Source organism: Oncorhynchus clarkii, chromosome 20 (assembly GCF_045791955.1).
Source record: "Oncorhynchus clarkii lewisi isolate Uvic-CL-2024 chromosome 20, UVic_Ocla_1.0, whole genome shotgun sequence".
Taxonomy (NCBI): domain Eukaryota; kingdom Metazoa; phylum Chordata; class Actinopteri; order Salmoniformes; family Salmonidae; genus Oncorhynchus; species Oncorhynchus clarkii.
Window position 1 is genome coordinate 8,470,134 of NC_092166.1, and position 21,181 is coordinate 8,491,314.

At 43.4% G+C, this 21,181-nt stretch overlaps 2 protein-coding genes across 2 annotated transcripts in view; one reads left to right on the forward strand and one right to left on the reverse strand.

Annotated features, from left to right (window-relative positions):
* Window positions 1-16,565, forward strand: part of LOC139375831 (metabotropic glycine receptor-like) — a 111,315-nt gene extending 94,750 nt beyond the window's left edge. Inside the window, exons 9-11 of the mRNA XM_071117731.1 lie at window positions 11,057-11,162; window positions 11,488-11,634; window positions 12,799-16,565. Of these exons, the coding sequence (XP_070973832.1) occupies window positions 11,057-11,162; window positions 11,488-11,634; window positions 12,799-14,604 (2,059 nt within the window). The 3' untranslated portion in view covers window positions 14,605-16,565. The remainder of the gene's footprint in view (window positions 1-11,056; window positions 11,163-11,487; window positions 11,635-12,798) is intronic.
* LOC139375832 (macrophage mannose receptor 1-like) lies at window positions 7,972-10,278 on the reverse strand. The gene is made up of 2 exons (XM_071117732.1): window positions 8,979-10,278; window positions 7,972-8,428 (listed from the first exon to the last, which is right to left on the reverse strand). The coding sequence occupies exons 1-2, from the start codon at window positions 10,240-10,242 to the stop codon at window positions 8,016-8,018; spliced, it is 1,677 nt and encodes a 558-aa protein (XP_070973833.1). The 5' UTR covers window positions 10,243-10,278; the 3' UTR covers window positions 7,972-8,015.
* Window positions 16,566-21,181: the final 4,616 nt, after the last annotated feature.

Below are 21,181 nucleotides of genomic sequence, written 5' to 3' on the forward strand. Positions count from 1 at the left end.
TTTTAGCCCTTGGCGTAGCAGACGCTCGTTGGCGCGCGCGAGCAGTGTGGGTGCAATAATTGAATAACATGGATTCCTAAATGTATTTTTGCAACGCTCACGAGTGGTGTAGTCAGGGTATAAGAGGTGGTGAGTGTTCCTGAATAGTCCAGTCTCAGTCCTGACTTAAATCTGCTTGAAAATGTAGAAACAAGGTTGGAATATTCCCAATGGTCACAAACAGGTTTAATCAACGTTGTTTCCAGGTCATATCAACAACAAAAAAATGATATGTGATGAATCAACACGGAAAACTGATTGGATTTGTAAAAAGTCATCAACATCAGAGAATTTAATCTTTTTTTCACCCAACTTTTTACCTACATCCAATGACATGGTGTAATGCAAAGTTAGAATCCTATTCCAAATTATTCACAGCTGTAATGGCTGCCAACAGTGCTTCCAACAAGTATTATCTCTGGAGTGTGAAGAGATACGCAATCAAGACATCTTTGTAAAAAAAAATGTATATCATAATAATTTGGAACATTTTCTAGAATTTCCTTTCACTTTTTAAAATGTAGAGTAGGTTGTATAGATCTGTAGGGGGGAGGGGAATATAATTGAATGTGAATACTGTGCAAGGAGAGTAGACTTTTACTAAGTATTTGAGAGAGAGAGCGAGAGAGAGCGAGAGAGAGAGAGAGAGAGAGAGAGGGGGGGAGAGAGAGAGAGGGAGAGAGAGCGAGAGAGAGAGAGAGAGAGGGGGAGAGAGAGAGAGAGGGGGAGGGGGAGAGAGAGAGGAGGAGAGAGAGAGAGGGGGAGAGAGAGAGAGGGGGAGAGAGAGAGGGGGGGAGAGAGAGGGAGGGGGAGAGAGAGGGATGGAGAGAGAGAGAGAGAGAGAGAGCGAGAGAGAGAGAGAGAACTGTATATGCCCTTACAACTTTTTGCCCTTATAGTTTATAACCATAATCAAGAAGAGATATAGGCAGGAGAATAACAGGAGCAGAACATCCCCAGTTAAAAGGCAGAGTAGAGCGCTCCTTCCCATCAAACAAATGAATAGTGTCAGCAGGACAACTCGGATAAGCCCCTTGAAAGGAGGTGGATAATATTCTGCACCAGGCAGACGGTGCAAAAAAATCTGCCAAGGCTTAAAATAAACTCCTTATACCCTGTATGTAACTGTCTCTCTACAGTTATCTGCTGGAGGCGCTGACACTGGCTTGATGAGCCTCCTTCCCATTTGACAACTAGGAAAACTACAAGTGTGTGTGTGCGCTGTTTTTTGTTGGTAGCAGTCATTCCCTCAATGTATCAACTTGTCACTCAGCATGTATCCGGTGTCGTGTCTTTGGCTATGGTATCTATGGTATCTACTAGCATGATAGCAGTTACCATAGACTTCCAGTCATTGTGCTAACGCAAGTTAGCAATTGCACTGACACTAGTTAGCAACTTTCTTCAAACTGCATGCAGAGACATAAAAAATGGTATTCACTGCACAGGAGGTTGGTGGCACTTTAATGGGGGAGGATCACTGTAGGATCACTATAGGATTATAGGATCACTACAGGATCACTATAGAATCACTGTAGGATCATTATAGGATTATAGGATCACTATAGGATTATAGGATCAATACTGGATCACTATAGTGTCGTGTCTTTGGCTATGCCGGATTAAGTGATTCTATAAAATAATTTCTCCGTAATTAATATTACCTGGTTGAGCTAATCATGTAAATGTAATTAACTAGAGAGTCGGGCACGACAAAATAATATTTATAGAGCTGTTATTTTCCGAATAAACTCTTAAAGACCTAGTAATATTTTACATCAATAGCAGTCAATATCAATCGTCATCTTAATTCAGTCTCATCTGAAAGTTGTAAATTATTGGTTATCTGCACGAACCCTGGCTAACAATTTGAATCAGCTATACACAATTGGGTTAAATTATTTATTTACTAAATACCTAACTAATCTTTATTTATTTATTTATGACTGTCATAAGCCTACCCCCCAGGCCAACGTCATGACACTGGTATGTAAAGTGGTACCTAGAACATTCACCTCAAAGCTGAATGTAGAATGTGTCTGTAGTACTTAAGATCATCACCAACAGGTGGCGCCAATAAATAACTTTTAACAAAACCCAGTGAAAGGAAATGAGGCTGGAGTATGTACAGTATGACCATAAAAAAGTCCAGAGAGTCTATTGCCATGCTTATTTCAGAGAACCGCGTCAGAGGCATCAGAGAGCAGCCAGGCTGCTGGAGCCCAGCGATAAGAGCTGGCTGAGTTTGACTAAGAGAGGGAAGGAGAGAGCGAGAGAGTCGTGATGTTTATTTTTCAACCCCGTGCCAAAAACACCCTTTTGGGATGACTAATGTGATTAATGAGGTTGAATCTCATTATCGGGGGGAACAGTTGGCGGAGGGGTGGTGGGACATCGACCTCCCCGGGACCTTGACCGCCATCCCTCAGCGTTGTGATCCCCCATTGAATTAGTCGAGGATATGAAAATTCACCTGCCTCGTTTGAAGTTTGATGATGATTAATATTTCATAGACCACTTAAGTCACTCACTCCACCCAGCAAATTTAATGGGACTTTGTAACGATAAATAGTTTTTGTTGCAGTGTTTTGTGGTGTTCCTAATGTTTAGTATACTCAAGAGTATTTGATATGATCACATTCTTCCATTCTCATTTTAATTCTAGATCTTTTTTTTAATGATTTATTTTATTTTATTTTTCATTCAGGGGAAACAAAGTGGATACAATATAAGCTAAGCATCATATATTATAGTTAAGAAGTTTGAAAGTTCCTGAAAAGTAACTCTGAAAAGTATTTACTTTTTCACATGGCTAACTACCAGGAAGTTTGAAAAGACAGGCTGAGTGGGCGGGGAGGATATATTCATGTCAAACAACTTGGATACAGTGAGCAGTGTTGTAGTAAAATCATCTCAAGCAAATTTGGTGATACACAAAGCAACTCAAGCAACATTGAAATTGCATCAGTGATATGATCTCCCATTTAGTATTTCTCTTGTGACACGGTTCACAGTTCCTATTCCAAGATGGCGTAGCAGTCAGACGTCTTTGCCCTGTCGTGTCGCTTGTATATATCGTTTTACATCTTTTTCGTTGCATTTCCTTTAAAATATTTTGCTAAACCTCAATATCTAAATACTCTCCTGCAACCCGCCTCACCCAATGTGGCGTGGATCTGCCTTTTTCCCCCTAAAGTATTTATATTTACTCCGGAATCCCTCAACTGAAGCTAGCCAGCTAACTACCAGCTATCAGTCAGCAAACCATTGCCAGCGGTCATCAGCTAACCTTCAGCTCGGAAAGCTCTCGTCAGTTCGAACAACGTGACTCTAACCAGAGCATAACGGACCTGTTATTTTTATCCCCGGATTCCTACTGCAAACTGAACATTTTCATCTGGATCTTCACAACTAGCTAACCGCAATCCCGGATGACTACTCCTGGTTAGCGTTTCCATCCCAGAGCAAGCACCAATTAGCTTGAAGCTAGCCCGGCCAGGGCTCCTGTGCTACCACCGAAGTATACTCCTGGGCTACAATATCCGGACCCCTTCTACAGCCGGTACGAGTCATGGAACCCCGCAGATCCCCTACGACTGGAATACCGACATAATCTGCCCGAGGACTCCAACAGTTCGTATAGTCTTTAGCCGTACCCTTATCCTACTTCTCCTCTGTTCCTCTGGTGATGTGGAGGTTAATCCAGGTCCTGCAGTAAAACTTCTGTAAACGTAAAAGCCTTGGTTTCATGCATGTTAACATTAGAAGCCTACTCCCTAAGTTTGTTTTATTCACTGCTTTAGCACACTCTGCCAACCCAGATGTCTTAGCCATGTCTGAATCCTGGCTTAGGAAAACCACCAAAAACCCTGAAATTTCCATTGCTAACTATAACGTTTTCCGCCAAGATAGAACTGCCAAAGGGGGTGGTGTTGCAATCTACTGCAAAGATAGTAATACAGAACTCTGAAGGCTATCTAAGTCTGTACCCAAACAATTTGAAAATTCACCTTTCCAGAAACAAGTCTCTCACTGTTGTCGCTTGCTATAGACCTCCCTCTGCCCCCAGCTGCGCCCTCGATACCATATGTGAATTGATTGCCCCCCATCTATCTTCTGAGCTCGTGCTACTAGGTGACCTAAACTGGGACATGCTTAACACCCCGGCCATCCTACAAACTAAGCTTGATGCCCTCAATCTCACACAAATTATCAATGAACCTACCAGGTACAACCCCAAATCAGTAAACACGGGCACCCTCATAGATGTCGTCCTAACTAATTCGCCCTCCAAATACACCTCTGCTGTTTTCAATCAAGATCTCAGCGATCACTGCCTCATTGCCTGCATCCGTAATGGGTCTGCGACCAAACGACCACCCCTCATCACTGTCAAACGCTCCCTGAAACACTTCTGCGAGCAGGCCTTTCTAATCGACCTGGCCGGGGTATCCTGGAATGACATTGACCTTATCCCGTCAGTAGATGATGCCTGGCTATTCTTTAAAAGTGCCTTCCTCACCATCTTAAATAAGCATGCCCCTCTCAAAAAATGTAGAACTAGGAATAGATATAGTCCTTGGTTCACTCCAGATCTGTCTGCCCTTGACCAGCACAAAAACATCCTGTGGCGTTCTGCATTAGCATCGAATAGCCCCCCTACCCCGGTCAACTGCCCGGCACCCTCCACAGCAACCCGCCAAAGCCCCCACCATTTCTCCTTTACCAAAATCCAGATAGCTGATGTTCTGAAAGAGCTGCAAAATCTGGACCCCTACAAATCAGCCGGGCTAGACAATCTGGACCCTCTCTTTCTAAAATGATCTGCCGAAATTGTTGCAACCCCTATTACTAGCCTGTTCAACCTCTCTTTCGTATCGTCTGAGATTCCCAAAGATTGGAAAGCTGCCGCGGTCATCCCCCTCTTCAAAGGGGGAGACACTCTAGACACAAACTGCTACAGACCTATATCTATCCTACCCTGTCTTTCTAAGGTCTTCGAAAGCCAAGTTAACAAACAGATTACTGACCATTTCGAATCCCACCATACCTTCTCCGCTATGCAATCTGGTTTCAGAGCTGGTCATGGGTGCACCTCAGCGACGCTCAAGGTTCTAAACAACATCATAACCGCCATCGATAAGAGACATTACTGTGCAGCCGTATTCATCGACCTGGCCAAGGCTTTCGACTCTGTCAATTACCACATTCTTATTGGCAGACTCGACAGCCTTGGTTTCTCAAATGATTGCCTCGCCTGGTTTACCAACTACTTCTCTGATAGAGTTCAGTGTGTCAAGTCATGAACCCTGGGTGTGCCACAGGGTTCAATTCTCAGGCCGACTCTCTTTTCTGTATACATCAATGATGTTGCTCTTGCTGCTGGTGATTCTCTGATCCACCTCTACACAGACGACACCATTCTGTATACTTTTGGCCCCTCCTTGGACACTGTGTTAACAACCCTCCAGACGAGCTTCAATGCCATTCAACTCTCCTTCCATGGCCTCCAACTGCTCTTAAACGCAAGTAAAACTAAATGCATGCTATTCAATCGATCACTGCCCGCACCTGCTCGCCCATCCAGCATCACTACTCAGGACGGCTCTGACTTAGAATACGTGGACAACTACAAATACCTGGGTGTCTGGTTAGACTGTAAACCCTCCTTCCAGACTCACATTAAGCATCTCCAATCCAAAATGAAATGTAGAATCGGCTTCCTATATCGCAACAAAGCATCCTTCACTCATGCTGCCAAACATACCCTCGTAAAACTGACCATCCTACCGATCCTCGACTTCTGTGATGTCATCTATAAAATAGCCTCCAACACTCTACTCAACAAACTGGATGCAGTCTATCACAGTGCCATCCGTTTTGTCACCAAAGCCCCATACACTACCCACCATTGCGACCTGTACGCTCTCGTTGGTTGGCCCTCGCTTCATACTCGTCGCCAAACCCACTGGCTTTACAGATTACTGCACCTGTACATAGCCAATCTGTAAACAGCCCATCTATCTACCTACCTCATCCCCATACTGGTATTTATTTATCTATTTTGCTCCTTTGGTGGATCAATAATCAACAAAATAGTAAAACAATCACTTAAACCAAAAATAATCAAACGTCACATACTCACACACACCAATACTATTGACACTAAAAGGACAGTCAAATTGAACATCAACAATGATCATCCAGGTCTATATGTGATTGAAAGACTAATAAAATGTTTCGACAAATATGTGAAAAGGATGTGAATAAACAACCTCAAAAGATAAAACAGTATAACAAGATTATTATATATTTTTTTAACCTTAAACGTAATCTATAAAAATCGAATAATTTATTAAGTCACACACACAATACAATATAATGTCAAACAAAAAAAGTTGTAAGGTTACAATTGTGAAAATGTATTGTTAAAACAAGAGGCCTCTCGGAACTTTAAAGACCCTCACTCCCTTCGGTCTCAACATAGACTTTTAATCTGAAGCCATTCTTGTGATTATTGTGATTTTGCTGTTCATTGTAAATGTTTGTTGGCTGATGTAGCTGAATTGTATCTATGATCATATATCCATTTTTTTTATATATGTTCTATTTATATCTGTAAATCGACCAATGATATCAAGCGACACCCAGCCATGATTACAGAGACAACTAGTGACCCGCAGTGTTTGTCATTATACCCTGATGAAGACAGCTTGTCTGTCCAAACGTTGGTTATTAAATTATTACATCTGAGCTCCTAGAGTGTGGTGCTTTTCTTTTTCAAAAGCTACGACAGCAACATGCTTCCAGAAAGTTCTATGAATGAAAATATGTAGATCTGAAGACTGAGGGCCGGTTTCCCCAGACACAGATTAAGCCTAGACATGGACTAAAAATAATTCTAAATGGAGATTCTTCTCTGCTTTTTTTTAGTCCAGGACTAGGCCAAACCCATGTCTGGGAATGGTACCCTGCTAGAGCTGGGTCCAGATTCCACTACCTTGGTCCAGATTCTACTACCTTAGTCCATATTCTACTACTTTGGTCCAGATTCTAGTACCTTGGTCCAGATTCTACTACCTTGGTCCAGATTCTACTACTTTGGTCCAGATTCTACTACCTTGGTCCAGACTCTACTACCTTGGTCCAGACTCTACTACCTTGGTCCAGATTCTACTACCTTGGTCCAGATTCTACTACTTTGGTCCAGATTCTACTACCTTGGTCCAGACTCTACTACCTTGGTCCAGATTCTACTACCTTGGTCCTGATTCTACTACCTTGGTCCAGACTCTACTACCTTGGTCCAGATTCTACTACCTTGGTCCAGATTCTACTACCTTGGTCCAGATTCTACTACCTTGGTCCAGATTCTACTACCTTGGTCCTGATTCTACTACCTTGGTCCAGACTCTACTACCTTGGTCCAGATTCTACTACCTTGGTCCAGACTCTACTACCTTGGTCCAGACTCTACTACCTTGGTCCAGACTCTACTACCTTGGTCCAGATTCTACTACCTTGGTCCAGACTCTACTACCTTGGTCCAGATTCTACTACCTTGGTCCAGACTCTACTACCTTGGTCCAGACTCTACTACCTTGGTCCAGACTCTACTACCTTGGTCCAGATTCTACTACCTTGGTCCAGATTCTACTACCTTGGTCCAGATTCTACTACCTTGGTCCAGATTCTACTACCTTGGTCCAGACTCTACTACCTTGGTCCAGACTCTACTACCTTGGTCCAGATTCTACTACCTTGGTCCAGACTCTACTACCTTGGTCCAGATTCTACTACCTTGGTCCAGACTCTACTACCTTGGTCCAGATTCTACTACCTTGGTCCAGATTCTACTACCTTGGTCCAGATTCTACTACCTTGGTCCAGACTCTACTACCTTGGTCCAGACTCTACTACCTTGGTCCAGATTCTACTACCTTGGTCCAGATTCTACTACCTTGGTCCAGATTCTACTACCTTGGTCCAGATTCTACTACCTTGGTCCTGATTCTACTTTTGTTAGAGGTGCTGCAGATGAAGTTGAGCTCTTCTGTGTCAGGCAGACTGACCCACTGGTGTCCTCCATCTTTCTCTACCGCCCCGGTACTCCTCACTCCGGTTCTCCCACAGTCCTTCATGACGGTCCCGTTTCCCGAAGCCCAGTTGTTGTAGCAGGTGGACTCTCCACTGACCCAGAACCAGAGGTTCAAAGTGCAGGTGAAGCGCAAGCCCAGCCACACATGAGGAGTGGAGGCTCTCTTGGCCTGGGCCTCCACCCATCTCTGGACCTCGTCAGAGTGGACAGAGACCAGGTCGTTGTGTTGCTCTCTGCAGTAGGCCAGGGCGTCTTTCCACGTCTTATTCTGATGGATCAAGATCACCTTATCTGAGGAAAAAAAACGAGTTTGTGATATTATAACACAGCCTTTTTCAAACCTCTCCTCGGGGACCCCAGCCATACCATGCATTTGATATATTCTAGATCGAGCACACCTGATTCAACTTGTCAACTAATCATCAAGCCCTTAAATCAGGTGAATCACGTGAATCAGGTGAATCAGGTAAATCAGGTGAATCAGGCGAATCAGGTGAATCAGGTAAATCAGGTGAATCAGGTGAATCAGGTAAATCAGGTGAATCAGGTAAATCAGGTAAATCAGGTGAATCAGGTGAATCAGGTAAATCAGGTGAATCAGGTGAATCAGGTAAATCAGGTGAATCAGGTAAATCAGGTAAATCAGGTGAATCAGGTGAATCAGGTGAATCAGGTGAACTAGTTAAGGGTTAAAACAAAATAGTTTAAATGTCTAGGGGTCCCAGAGGAGAGGTGTGTAAAATCTTGTTATAACCAACTTTCAGTGGTGTAGCTGTAGTTTACTCCATGCTATAACTCAGCAACATTAGAGATGCCATAAACAGAGGAGGGGGTCACTCACTGTAGTAGCAGAAGAAAGGTTGTTTTTCATCACACTTCTGAAAACCCCAACGCCCGGAATAGTTCATAAATGTCACAGCACAGGTCTGATTCCCTCCGGTGTTATCGTGTTGTCTCTCATGCCAGTTTCTGAATGAGCAGTTACTCTGGTCTGACCACTTCCAGAAGCCTCTGAACAGGCCAATCCACACACTATCACCACTAGCCAGTCTAAATATCTCCTCGTTCTCAGTCTGGTTCCTCACACTGGCCAGGTCTGTGTGATTCTCCCTACAGTACATCTGAGCATCTCTCCAAGTCATCTGAGTATTATAAATAAAATTGAATTTCGTACCAGAACTGTTCAGTCTGTCATAGCAGATAAATGCATGTGAATTGTTGCAATTAGATGTATTCCATTGGCCACCGTTGCTCATCATCACACAGTCCTCGTTCCCTTCCCTGTTATTTGGTTCGTCTTGGCGCCAGTTGAAATATCCCTCACTGCAATCATCGTCTGACCACTGCCACTCTCCCTTCCAGTCTCCCTTCTTTAACCCTATCCAGGCTGCTTCAGTATAATTACTGTGTACAGCTTTCATCTGTCTGTCCAAGTCCTCCACGTTGTCTATGGTGGCCAGGTCCGTGTACCGCTGTCTGCAGTAACTCTGTGCTTCAGTCCAGGTCTTATTTTGGTTCACAAACTGATACTCGTCATGAGAGAGGCATGTTGCAGATGAACAGTGTCCCGCTAGACTGCCATATACCTCCACCTCACACAGAGTGAGAATTTGGTCATTGCCACGGATGATCACACTGACATAGTGTCCCTCCATCTCTTTACACTGGAAGGTCTGGTTCTGTCCTGCTGAGATGCTGGAGATGTCTGCACATATGGGGTTGTTGTTGCCGTTGTTCTCCAGTGAATTACCAATACGAATCTCTGCACCATTGAGCCTCTCATGATTGCTGTTTCTGTTGGTGATTACAACAGTAGTCACTTTGTACACATCCAGCAGGTTCACTCTCCACCAGGGGTTGGTCTCCTTCATTGTGTGGGTGCAGGATCCATTGTCGGCGTTTGGGTCTTTGTTCCCGTCAATGGCATTAGAAGCTTTCACATGATTAACATTAGTATTAGGAGCAGAGTACAGTGATGACTGAGTGGCCACTCCTTGTAACGCAACGTTTACTGTTGAGGTGCTGCTCATCTGGGCTAATAACGCAACTCCCATTAAAGAGCAGAGAGATAGACTCCACTGCATGGTTAGTGGTGGAGGCTTCATTCAATCATCTGTCTTCTGTCCTCTGTTCAATTTGAAGTTCTCTCTGTGTCTCTCTCACTCGTTCTGTACATCCGTCACCTTTACTTGCCGATATATCATCCTTTGTACACAATGAAACTCTTTCATGATTCATATCCTGGGATGTACAGCCTGCTGTACCTAGCCAGACCTGTATCTATGCTATGCAAAGCAGTGTTTTGTAGTTTGAGTACATGCTGTTTTCTTTTGGTTTTCCACGCCGTTGGTTGCTCCATGCAAATAATGGATATTTTAGGTTTTGTTTGTGGTAACAGGGTGAGAGTGTGCGTCCCTCTCCTATTCAAATAGATTTATACTCTTCCTCTTTCAAATCATTTAACCAATGACTGATACTCAGTAACCAAAACTCATTGAGTCAGGGAGAACAGCAGAATAGAAAGACACTTTGTAAAGAAAGATAAATCCATAAGCTAAAAAAAAATGAAAAAAAAGGGATCAAGTCCAATCTTATGTCTTCGTAGTGAGGGTGGTAGCTCTTCGTCCCTGAGCTTCCTGGCTACTCATGTCAGATAGTGAAGATCTTGTGTAGTGGATGTGAAACTCATCCGTAGAATGTTGACTGGAGTACATCTGTCACATCACCTAACCGGAGATTTAGAAGCCAACTGTTGCTCCCAGAGTCTCTTTCTCTGTTGGCTAAGACAGTTGGCGTTGAGTGGCGTCTTGTTGTGCAGAAGGTTGTGAGTTCCAGCCACAGCTCGTGGCAGAATATAATGTACTCTGTTACACTTAGATAATAGTGTCCTGAATAAAACCTGTTGGTCTTTATCGGCAGGTTCACTCTGGCTCCTCAGTGGCACCCTGACTGGATGCTCATGTTGGTCTTCACTCACACACACCTCACCGTGACTGTGTCTTTGGGGCTGCTGTTTGTACCAAAGGTAACCCTGCTCTCTCTCCTGTCACTTTTCCCTGAATACATAACCAGTACATTAAACGGCTTCGATAGTGGTATCGTACTGTAATTTAAATGCACTTCTGGGTATTTCATCTCTTCAGTCCCGTGGGGAACTTTTAAAAACTTTCGCTGAGTGGGGAATAAACCGTTCATTTCTAAAGTCTTAATTAGAATCCTCAGAAGTAGAAAACAATGGGATCAATCTTGTCTGTGGGCGACATGTCTCTCCAAGACACACACACTGTGCGAAAGTGCACCAGAACATTTGAAATAATATCACTCTGTCTGTTTTTTCCCCCTCTCGTTAGTGTCTGTCCACAGTGACCCAGGCGAGTGATGACATTGCCACTGAAACCTATGAAGAGGAGCTGGACATGGGCCGGTCCGGGTCCTACCTCAACAGCAGCATCACCTCAGCCTGGAGCGAACACAGCCTGGACCCCGAAGACATACGGGTGAGCAGGGTCCCTCCCTTTTTTACCCTCTGTTCTGTAAACTTCATTTGTTCTGGTTTTCAAGTTCTCAAGTTTTAATGTCATGGGTGAAAGACTCCCTTAGTGAATGGAGAATGGCAAATGGAGAATGGTGAATGCAGAATCCATCGAGTTGGATAGCCGTGTTTCATAAAAGCAGAGAATATTGCAGTTTTGAGAGTCCCGTTGGTAGCAAATCCGCGATCGGATGTCATCCATCTTATTATCAAGTGATTGGCCAGTAGAACGGAGGGTGGAGAGGTGGCCGGTTCTCCCTTCCCTTTAATCTCGCCAGTTTCCCTCCTCTCTTGCCTCTGTAACGTCGGCGTTTCCTCTTGGGTAGCCTGGAAATTGGGTCACAGAAAGGTCACAGAAAGGTCACAGAAAGGTTACAGAAAGGTTACAGAAACGTTACAGAGCAGATGAGGGGAAGTTAAAGCCTGAATTGAGGTAATTAACTGCCGATCTGATGTTTAAAAGTTATTGTCGGTTTTAAGAAATGATAGCGGATACTTTTAGAGAAAATAAAGTAAAAATAAACAACAAAATAATCACAAAATAGCAAAGTTTGGTCGGAGCTTCCAAACCTGCAGCCATCCAGTATGGCGCCAAGATTTTCACATCTTTACAGTGTAGAGACTGTTTAGATTTAGCACCCATTTGCTGTTTTGTTTGGGAACATTCAGAATTGTAATAATTAGTCATTCAAATGTAATTTGTATAACGCTTTTCATTACAAAGAAATATGGGCGATGGTGTCCGATTTGGTTTTGATGTATACTTGAGTATCAGCAAAGCAGTGAAAGTTGATGATTTAATGTCTGAGGAGTTAGGTGAGTGGGAGCGTGTAGATTAAAGCAGGATTGGCCCCAACACTGAACCCTGTGGGAAGTCGCTACCTTGTGGCAACATTCTGGTCTGTCAAGGAAATGGACCATGGTTAGTTTGGTTTGTGTCTGTGATGTGTCTGTGATGTCAATTTATGTCTCTAGAGCAACAACAAAATATTTGCATTGATCAAGCATTGTTTTCTCATCCACTTCCTTCCTTCCTTCCTTCTCTCTCTCTCTCTCTCTCTCTCTCTCTCTCTCTCTCTCTCTCTCTCTCTCTCTCTATCCCAACCCATCCTCTGTGTCATCATTGTAGGACGAGCTCAAGAAGCTTTACGCCCAACTGGAAGTCTACAAGCGCAAGAAGATGCTGGCCAACAACCCACACCTGCAGAAGAAGCGCAGCTCCAAGAAGGGCCTGGGCCGCTCTCTCATGAGGCGCCTCACTGAGATCCCGGAGACCTTGCACCGACATGGCAGCTATGGCAGCCGTGAGGAACGTGACGGTAGCGAGCACGGGAGCAACCGCAGCACCCTTCGACGGAATCCCTTTGACTCGTCCCATTCAGGTCACAAGTCCAGGGAAGACTCTTTGAAGAACAAAGTTCTGGGCCTGAATAAGTCACACAGCTACGACCACGTTTGTGACCAAGCTAAGGAAACTACCGGCGGAGAAGGCTTGGGTGGGGACAAAATGGCCACCGGCGATGGTTCCTTGCTGGGATCTCTCATTAGGAGGCAGGTTAAGAAGTCACCGGAGCCTGCCCCAAAGGTGGAACCGGCCGAGTCAGTGCCCTTGGTCTGCAAGTCGGCCAGCGCGCACAACTTCACAGCGGACAAAAAGCCCATTCAGCTGAGGACGTCCATCATGCAGAAGTCACTGAGTGTCATCACCAGTGCCAAAGAGAAGATGCCCGGGCTCACCAGCAAGACCCATAGCACAGAGGATGCCAGCAAGAAAGGACTCAAGGGTCGCGATGGGAGGATGCTGTCTGAGGTGGACGAGATGGAGTGTTATCCTAAGATGATCATCAGCCAGTCGGTAGAGTACTCCAGGACACCCATGGCCAAGATGGGCATCATGAAGCAGCAGGTGAGTGGCAGCCAGCCGTCCATCAATACAGAGCCGGGGAGAAACCTGTATGACCTCTCCGAGGTGTGCTCTTGGGATGTGGAGGACCCCCCAACCCCGTCGGATGGAAGGTCCCAGAAGCATGTGTCCATTGCTCCGGGAGAGACCACCACGGTCCACAGGGGTGATGGTGGTGGTGGCACGGGTACCACCAAGGGCAGTCGTTCCCAACAGAAGCAGCAGAGAACCGCAGGGCAATCGCCTGCAGGCCGACAGCGCTCCAAAGACAAGGGGTGTGAACGAGACGAGGCCAAAGAAACAAGGAAGCCCAGGTCTCCCAGATCTCCACTCCTGCTCAAACCGGAGGTGTGCCCCTGGGCCTTTGAGGTGCAGCCGATGTTGGGAGGCGATTCAGACTCCATCTCTCCAGAGAGGATCAGACGTAAGAGGAGCGTCACACCAACTGATGGGAAGCCCAAGATCCTCCACTCAGACTACTCCAAATCCACAGGGAGTCTACTGCAGCCGCCCACCCTGATGTTGGACATCTGTCCCTGGGACTACAATGAAGCCCCAGCCTCGCCTTCCCCCAGCCAGGAGAAGACCTGCTCCAGTCCCACGGCTCACTCCAAGCGGAAACGAAAAGGTTCGTGCTCCTCCAAAGAAAGGGGAGAGAGGGGTGAGAGAGAGAAAGGAGGGAGGGACAAGGAGGAGGAGAAGCAGCACAGGTCAAAGAACAAGGAGAGCTCCTCCAGCAGGCCCTCGGAAAGACCACGTGTCAGCCAATCATCAGAGGGTGTTCCGGTCACCGTGCCAACATCTGGGAGACGGAGGAGCTCAACGAGAAACCCGGAGGCGTCGGAGAACAAGAGGGTAGAGGCGTGCCCGTGGGAGGTAGAGGACGCGCATGCCAGCGTAGCACAGACAAAGCCTTCTCCAGCGAAAGAAAACTCTTTGAGTTCTAATAACAAACAACCCGTTAGCACTGCTAAAAGGGTTGACGTTTGCCCCTGGGATTTTGAAGACAATGGGTCAGAGAAAAGTGCATGATAATCAAAATGATAGACTGTGTGTTTTGTATTCACGACACAAATGCCTTGCAAACTGGGTTTTAAAGATAAGGGTGGGAAAAACAGTTGTACTGTGGTTATGACTAAATCATTTTGTGAAGTAAAACATGCAATACGGTCTGTTAAAGCATTCCCAACAAAAGTATTTGTTCAAATACAAAGTCCTGTTGTTAGTTGTGCAGCTTAAAGTCACTATCCGCAATGTAGAGAAATGTTTAGTCAGCACTATTTGCTTGTACATTTGCTCAGTTTGCAGTTTTGAGCCATTTGTCACACTCTTTAATACATTAAACATGTCCTTACTACCTGTGAGGGAATTTACACTGAATGAATTACAGACAACAATCTGATTTTAGACAGGTTTGTACAAGAACGTGGGACTGATTTAACCAGTCCATTTTTGTAAACAACTAATTGATGATGTTGCCACATGTTCCATTATACTGGACTGGAGTTCTCTTTTGTCTGTTTCCTGCACCTGGGTCATTCCAATATTCTAGACTGAAGTTCTCTTTTGTCTGTTTCCTGCACCTGGGTCATTCCAATATTCTAGACTGGAGTTCTCTTTTGTCTGTTTCCTGCACCTGGGTCATTCTTGTCAAGTAGTGGGTCAAGTATGAATTCAGACTGTTGGTCATCGGGAAGTGTATAATATAACTTCCATATGAAGCACAGTGCATAGATAAGTATACTGTTAATTCTGGGGCCTTATAGATTATACAATTTGAAGTGTTGAGTAGGAGAAATAGCTACATTGGTGCACCATACATAGTTACCACTTGCGTAGCAACACAAGGATGCATCCACTTAAGGAAGTGTATCTATTTGGTCTCCTTCCAGTCAAACATGCTTTGTGTTCGTACAAAAAAACAAACTAAAGTTTATCTTTGATGCATACATTTTGTAAAACTGCTATAGAATGTGACAGAGCACTTCCAGAAATTGCTTTGTTGTCAATTCATCAATTTACATCCAAAATGCTACAGCATTTGGTAATGGACATTTTTTGCAACAGAAACAAACATTTCTTATTGGACAAGTTCAACTTAGTCCATCCCCTGTTTCAGTCTGTTTTTCTCCAATTGGCTTCCTAGTGAGTAAAACCCAGCTAATCCGTAACACAGTTCTTCTCAGTGGTGGAAAAAGTACCCAATTGTCATAATTGAGTAAATGTAAAGATACCTTATTAGAAAATGACTCGTGTAAAAGTGAAAGTCACCCAGTAAAACAGTACTTGAGTAAAAGTCTAAAAGTATTTGGTTTTAAATATACTTAAGTATCAAAAGTAAAAAGTATAAATAATTTCAAATTGCTTATATTAAGCAAGCCAAACGACACAATATCTTGCTTTTATTTATTTACGGATAGCCAGGAGAACACTCCAACACTCAGACATAATTTACAAATGAAACATTTATGTTTAGTGAATCCGCCAGATCAGAGGAAGTAGGGATGACCAGGGAGATTTTCTTGATAAGTGTGTGATTGGACCATTTTCCTGTTCCTGCTAAGTATTCAAATGTAACAAGTATTTGTGGGGTTTCTGGATAAATGTATGGAGTAAAAAAAATATATATATTGTATTTAGGAATATAGTGAAGTAAAAGTACAAATTGTCAAAAACATAAATAGTAAAGTATAGATATCCCCCCAAAAAATGACTTAAGTAGTACTTTATGAAGTATTTGTACTTTAAGTACTTCACACCACTGATTCCGCTGTATCCATTAATGCTACAGTGACTTCTGCATGACAGTAAACATATTGGCCCAACGTCTCACTGCTCTTAGCAAACTCTGCTCCGTTATAACCTGTTTGTTGAGTGAACTTGTACCGCTGTCGTCTTATTACTATAATGCTTGGTAACACTGCCGTTGCATCCCACATAGGAATATTTATATTGTACATTTATATTGTGTTCTGTTGTAATCGCATGTACATAACTCCCCCCCTTAAACCTGCAATAAATATTTATAATAAAACTCAATGTCTTTTTCTGTTGTTATTTGATGGGTAGTGTCGAACAGTGCTGACCAAACCCTGTTCTGGGAGAGAAAACCTACTGTTTCATAACACAGAACAACACTACACCCTGGTGGTGATGAGCATACATAACCAAACTGTTGACAATAACCAATGTACACTGAGAGTACAAAACATTAGGAACACCTGCTCTTTTCACCAGATGAAAAGCTATGATACCTTATTGATGCCACTTCAATCAGTGTAGATGAATGTGAGGAGACCATTTAAAAAAATAATAATAGTAATAAAAAAATTAAGCCTTGAGACAATTGAGACATGGATTGTGGATGTGTACCTTTCAGAGGGTGAATGGGCAAGACAAAAGGTTTAAGTGCCTTTGAACAGGGTATGGTAGTAGGTGCCAGGAGCACCGGTTTGTGTCAAGAACCGCAACGCTGCTGGGTTTCCTGTGTGTATCAGTAATGGTCCACCACACAAATGATATGCAGCCAAACTTGACAAAACTGTGGGAAGCATTGGAGTCAACATGGGCCAACATCCCTGTGGAACACTTTTGACACCTTGTAGAGTCCATACCCCGACGAGTTGAGGCTGTTCTGAGGACAAACGGGGGTGCAAATCAATAATTAGGAATGTATTCTTAAGGTTTTGTACACTCAGTGTATACCTATTTTGTGCAGGGTCTGTATTTCAAACCCAAGTCATTTCAAAGTCTCTGAAAGTGATTGTGTTGTTGTTTGAAGTTAGTTTGAGATGATTTGGGAAATGGAATCTGAAGGATGGTACTTTGGGGAACATTGACTTTTGGTTATAAAATTCTCATATTTTTGGCAGTGACAAAGTAAACAGGACTACAGGGTGGATATCAATCTCTCCTTGACGATAGACTGCTATCAATAAGGAAACAAATGTGTTAATTTGTCATTTGTTTGAATGAGCCCCCTTTAAGGGGCTCATACATGCTCATGACAAGTCTTATAATGGTACTTTCTCACAATCCATAAATTATTGTACAGATTACAATTTTATTAGATGTCTAATATCAAACTAATGAAGTCCCAACATAATAAATTATACTTGAGCCTAACAGATGGCTAACTTGTAAAAACCCTTAGATTTTTAGACATTTAATCCAGCGCAGTGAATGATTAAATATTGAATATACTATTGAATATACTGAACATATATTGAATATGTGTTGATATTATAATATAATAAAAAATACTGTATTTCAGAGAATGACATGCATCTGGTCAGTACTAGTTCAAAGATGATTACAGAGAGAGACTGTGGGCTGTAGTGCAGGGTCAAAGCTGATTACAGAGAGAGACTGTGGGCTGTAGTGCAGGGTCAAAACTGATTACAGAGAGAGACTGTGGGCTGTAGTGCAGGGTCAAAGATGATTACAGAGAGAGACTGTGGGCTGTAGTGCAGGGTCAAAGCTGAATACAGAGAGAGACTGTGGGCTGTAGTGCAGGGTCAAAGCTGATTACAGAGAGAGACTGTGGGCTGTAGTGCAGGGTCAAAGCTGAATACAGAGAGAGACTGTGGGCTGTAGTGCAGGGTCAAAGCTGAATACAGAGAGAGACTGTGGGCTGTAGTGCAGGGTCAAAGATGATTACAGAGAGAGACTGTGGGCTGCAGTGCAGGGTCAAAGCTGAATACAGAGAGAGGCTGTGGGCTGTAGTGCAGGGTCAAAGCTGATTACAGAGAGAGACTGTGGGCTGTAGTGCAGGGTCAAAGCTGAATACAGAGAGAGGCTGTGGGCTGTAGTGCAGGGTCAAAGCTGAATACAGAGAGAGGCTGTGGGCTGTAGTGCAGGGTCAAAGATGATTACAGAGAGAGGCTGTGGGCTGTAGTGCAGGGTCAAAGCTGAATACAGAGAGAGGCTGTGGGCTGTAGTGCAGGGTCAAGGCTGATTACAGAGAGAGACTGTGGGCTGTAGTGCAGGGTCAAAGCTGAATACAGAGAGAGGCTGTGGGCTGTAGTGCAGGGTCAAAGCTGAATACAGAGAGAGGCTGTGGGCTGTAGTGCAGGGTCAAAGCTGAATACAGAGAGAGGCTGTGGGCTGTAGTGCAGGGTCAAAGATGATTACAGAGAGAGACTGTGGGCTGTAGTGCAGGGTCAAAGCTGAATACAGAGAGAGGCTGTGGGCTGTAGTGCAGGGTCAAAGCTGAATACAGAGAGAGGCTGTGGGCTGTAGTGCAGGGTCAAAGATGATTACAGAGAGAGGCTGTGGGCTGTAGTGCAGGGTCAAAGATGATTACAGAGAGAGACTGTGGGCTGTAGTGCAGGGTCAAAGATGATTACAGAGAGAGACTGTAGTTACTTTGTGTTCTGACAATAAACACCAGAGGCTTTGTCTTTTCTACTTGTGTGTAAATGATGGTGGTTATGCTTATTTGTTTATTAGGAGTTAGTCCATTTTATTACATAATCTACACCGTAACATATATATATATTTTATTAATAGAGTAATTTAGGGTATTATCAACAGTAAAATACTTTGACACATTTTACTCCAGCATGCTGTAAATTATGGTGCATTGTGGGAAAATGTTGTGGGCTGGGAAATACTTGCTGTATTTTGAATGGTGCTGTAATTCAACCACACCTAATACAAGTAGCATACCGTATCTTTGGAGAGCCTTTTGATCACTAGCGGGCGCAAGGTATTTTGAAGCGTGATTTGTAAGAAGCTATATTTGTTGCATCCGTGAGCGAGAATGCTGTACAAATGTATATTCTATGTGATTACAGTGCCCCCAACAATAGAAAATGTATAGGGGACAGATTGAAGTGGCAGCCAGTCTTGAACCTTAAATGGTTGAGCATTTTGTCATGTCTTTTTGGTCTGTTTTGCCCTGTGGTCATTGCCAGTTTGGAAGCCTTTGCCAGTTTGGAAGCCTTTGTTAAAGACCTTTAAAAGTGCCTCCAAATATTAATTAATATGCTGTAAACACTCTACTTAGCAAACCAACCTGCTTGCACCAATCCCTTGTCAATACAGTAAAATACTGTGGAATACAAACCCCCCGAATGAATTTCATTGATTCATTCTGATTACGGTAGTGTTTACATTTTTTACAGTAAAATACAGTCAATTTTAGGGTTTTTGTAGTGTGTGTCATTATACAGTACTTGCTTTGATACCATATGTGTACTGTAATATGAAATACTAAGTCATATTCATACACTGTAACCCTTTCTTTTTTTTGTAATAAAAATCGTACATTTTATCTCCAGAACAGAAATACATGTATTGTATAACGATTGCTGATAAGGTTTCGTCTCACCTTGACAGATGTTAATTCTTTGTTATATTATGCATGATTTCAATGTGTACTGAACAAAAATATAAACGCAACATGCAACAATTTCTAAATATTTACTGTTACAATTAAAACAAGTAAATCAGTAAATTTAAATTAATTAATTAGGCCCTAATCTATGGACTGGGCAGGGGTGCAGCCATGTGTGGGCTTGGGAGGGCATAGGCCCACCCACTGGGGAGCCAGGTCCCAGCCAATCACAATTCGTGTTTCCCCACAAAAGGACTTTACTACCCCCTCCCCCCCTCAGATGATCCCGCAGGTGAAGAAGCCGGATGTGGGGGTCCCGGGCTGGTGTGGTTACACGTGGTCTGTGGTTGTGAGACTGGTTGGAGACGTACTGACAAATGATCTTAAACTACGTTGGTGTTAGAGAAATGAACATTTAATTATCAGGCGACAGCTCTAGTGGACATTCCTAAAGTCAGCATACCAATTGCACGCTCCCTCAAAACTTGAGACATCTACGACATTGTGTTGTTTGACAAAACTGCACATTTTTAAAATGGCCTTTTATTTTCCCCAAGCACAAGGTGCACCTGTGTAATGATCATGCTGTTTAATCAGCTTGTTGATATCAACTTGATATGCCACACCTGTAAAGTGGATGGATTATCTTGGCAAAGGAGAAATAACAGGGATATAAACAAATGTGTGCACAACATCTGAGAGAAATGTTCTCGTGCATATGGAACATTTGGGATTATTCATTTCAGCTCATGAAACATTCCAAATAATGCCATAGTCTGAAAATAGATTATATAGATTCTAGTCTGTCTGGAGTAACCTGAAAGCACATTAAGAAATATAATTTAAATCCAATTCAGCTGTGATTATTTTTTGATTTGACAAGTTTAAGGACCATACATTGAAATGGGTTTAGAATATGAATTTTAAGAAATGTAATGGATGTCAGAAGGATTCAGGAAGGGAACGAGAATTGGGTCAGATGAAGCCTAAATCCTTGGAGGAACCTAAGAGACTCTAGACAGAAGGGGTCATGCAAAATTTGATCACGCTAGTGACATGCATTACAGAACACAGAGGGGGAACGTTAGTTTGACCAGGTTTAAGTAGGGTGGCAGTGGTGATTAAGGAGAGTGAGGACAGGTGTGGAGGCTGATTAGCAATGTGTTGCAGCTGTGCTAGTTGAGTTAGTAGGGAACAGCGTTCAAGTCTTGTCCTATCGCCTGAATTTTTGTTCATTCTTAACACCATTAGTTGATTTCAATTCAATAT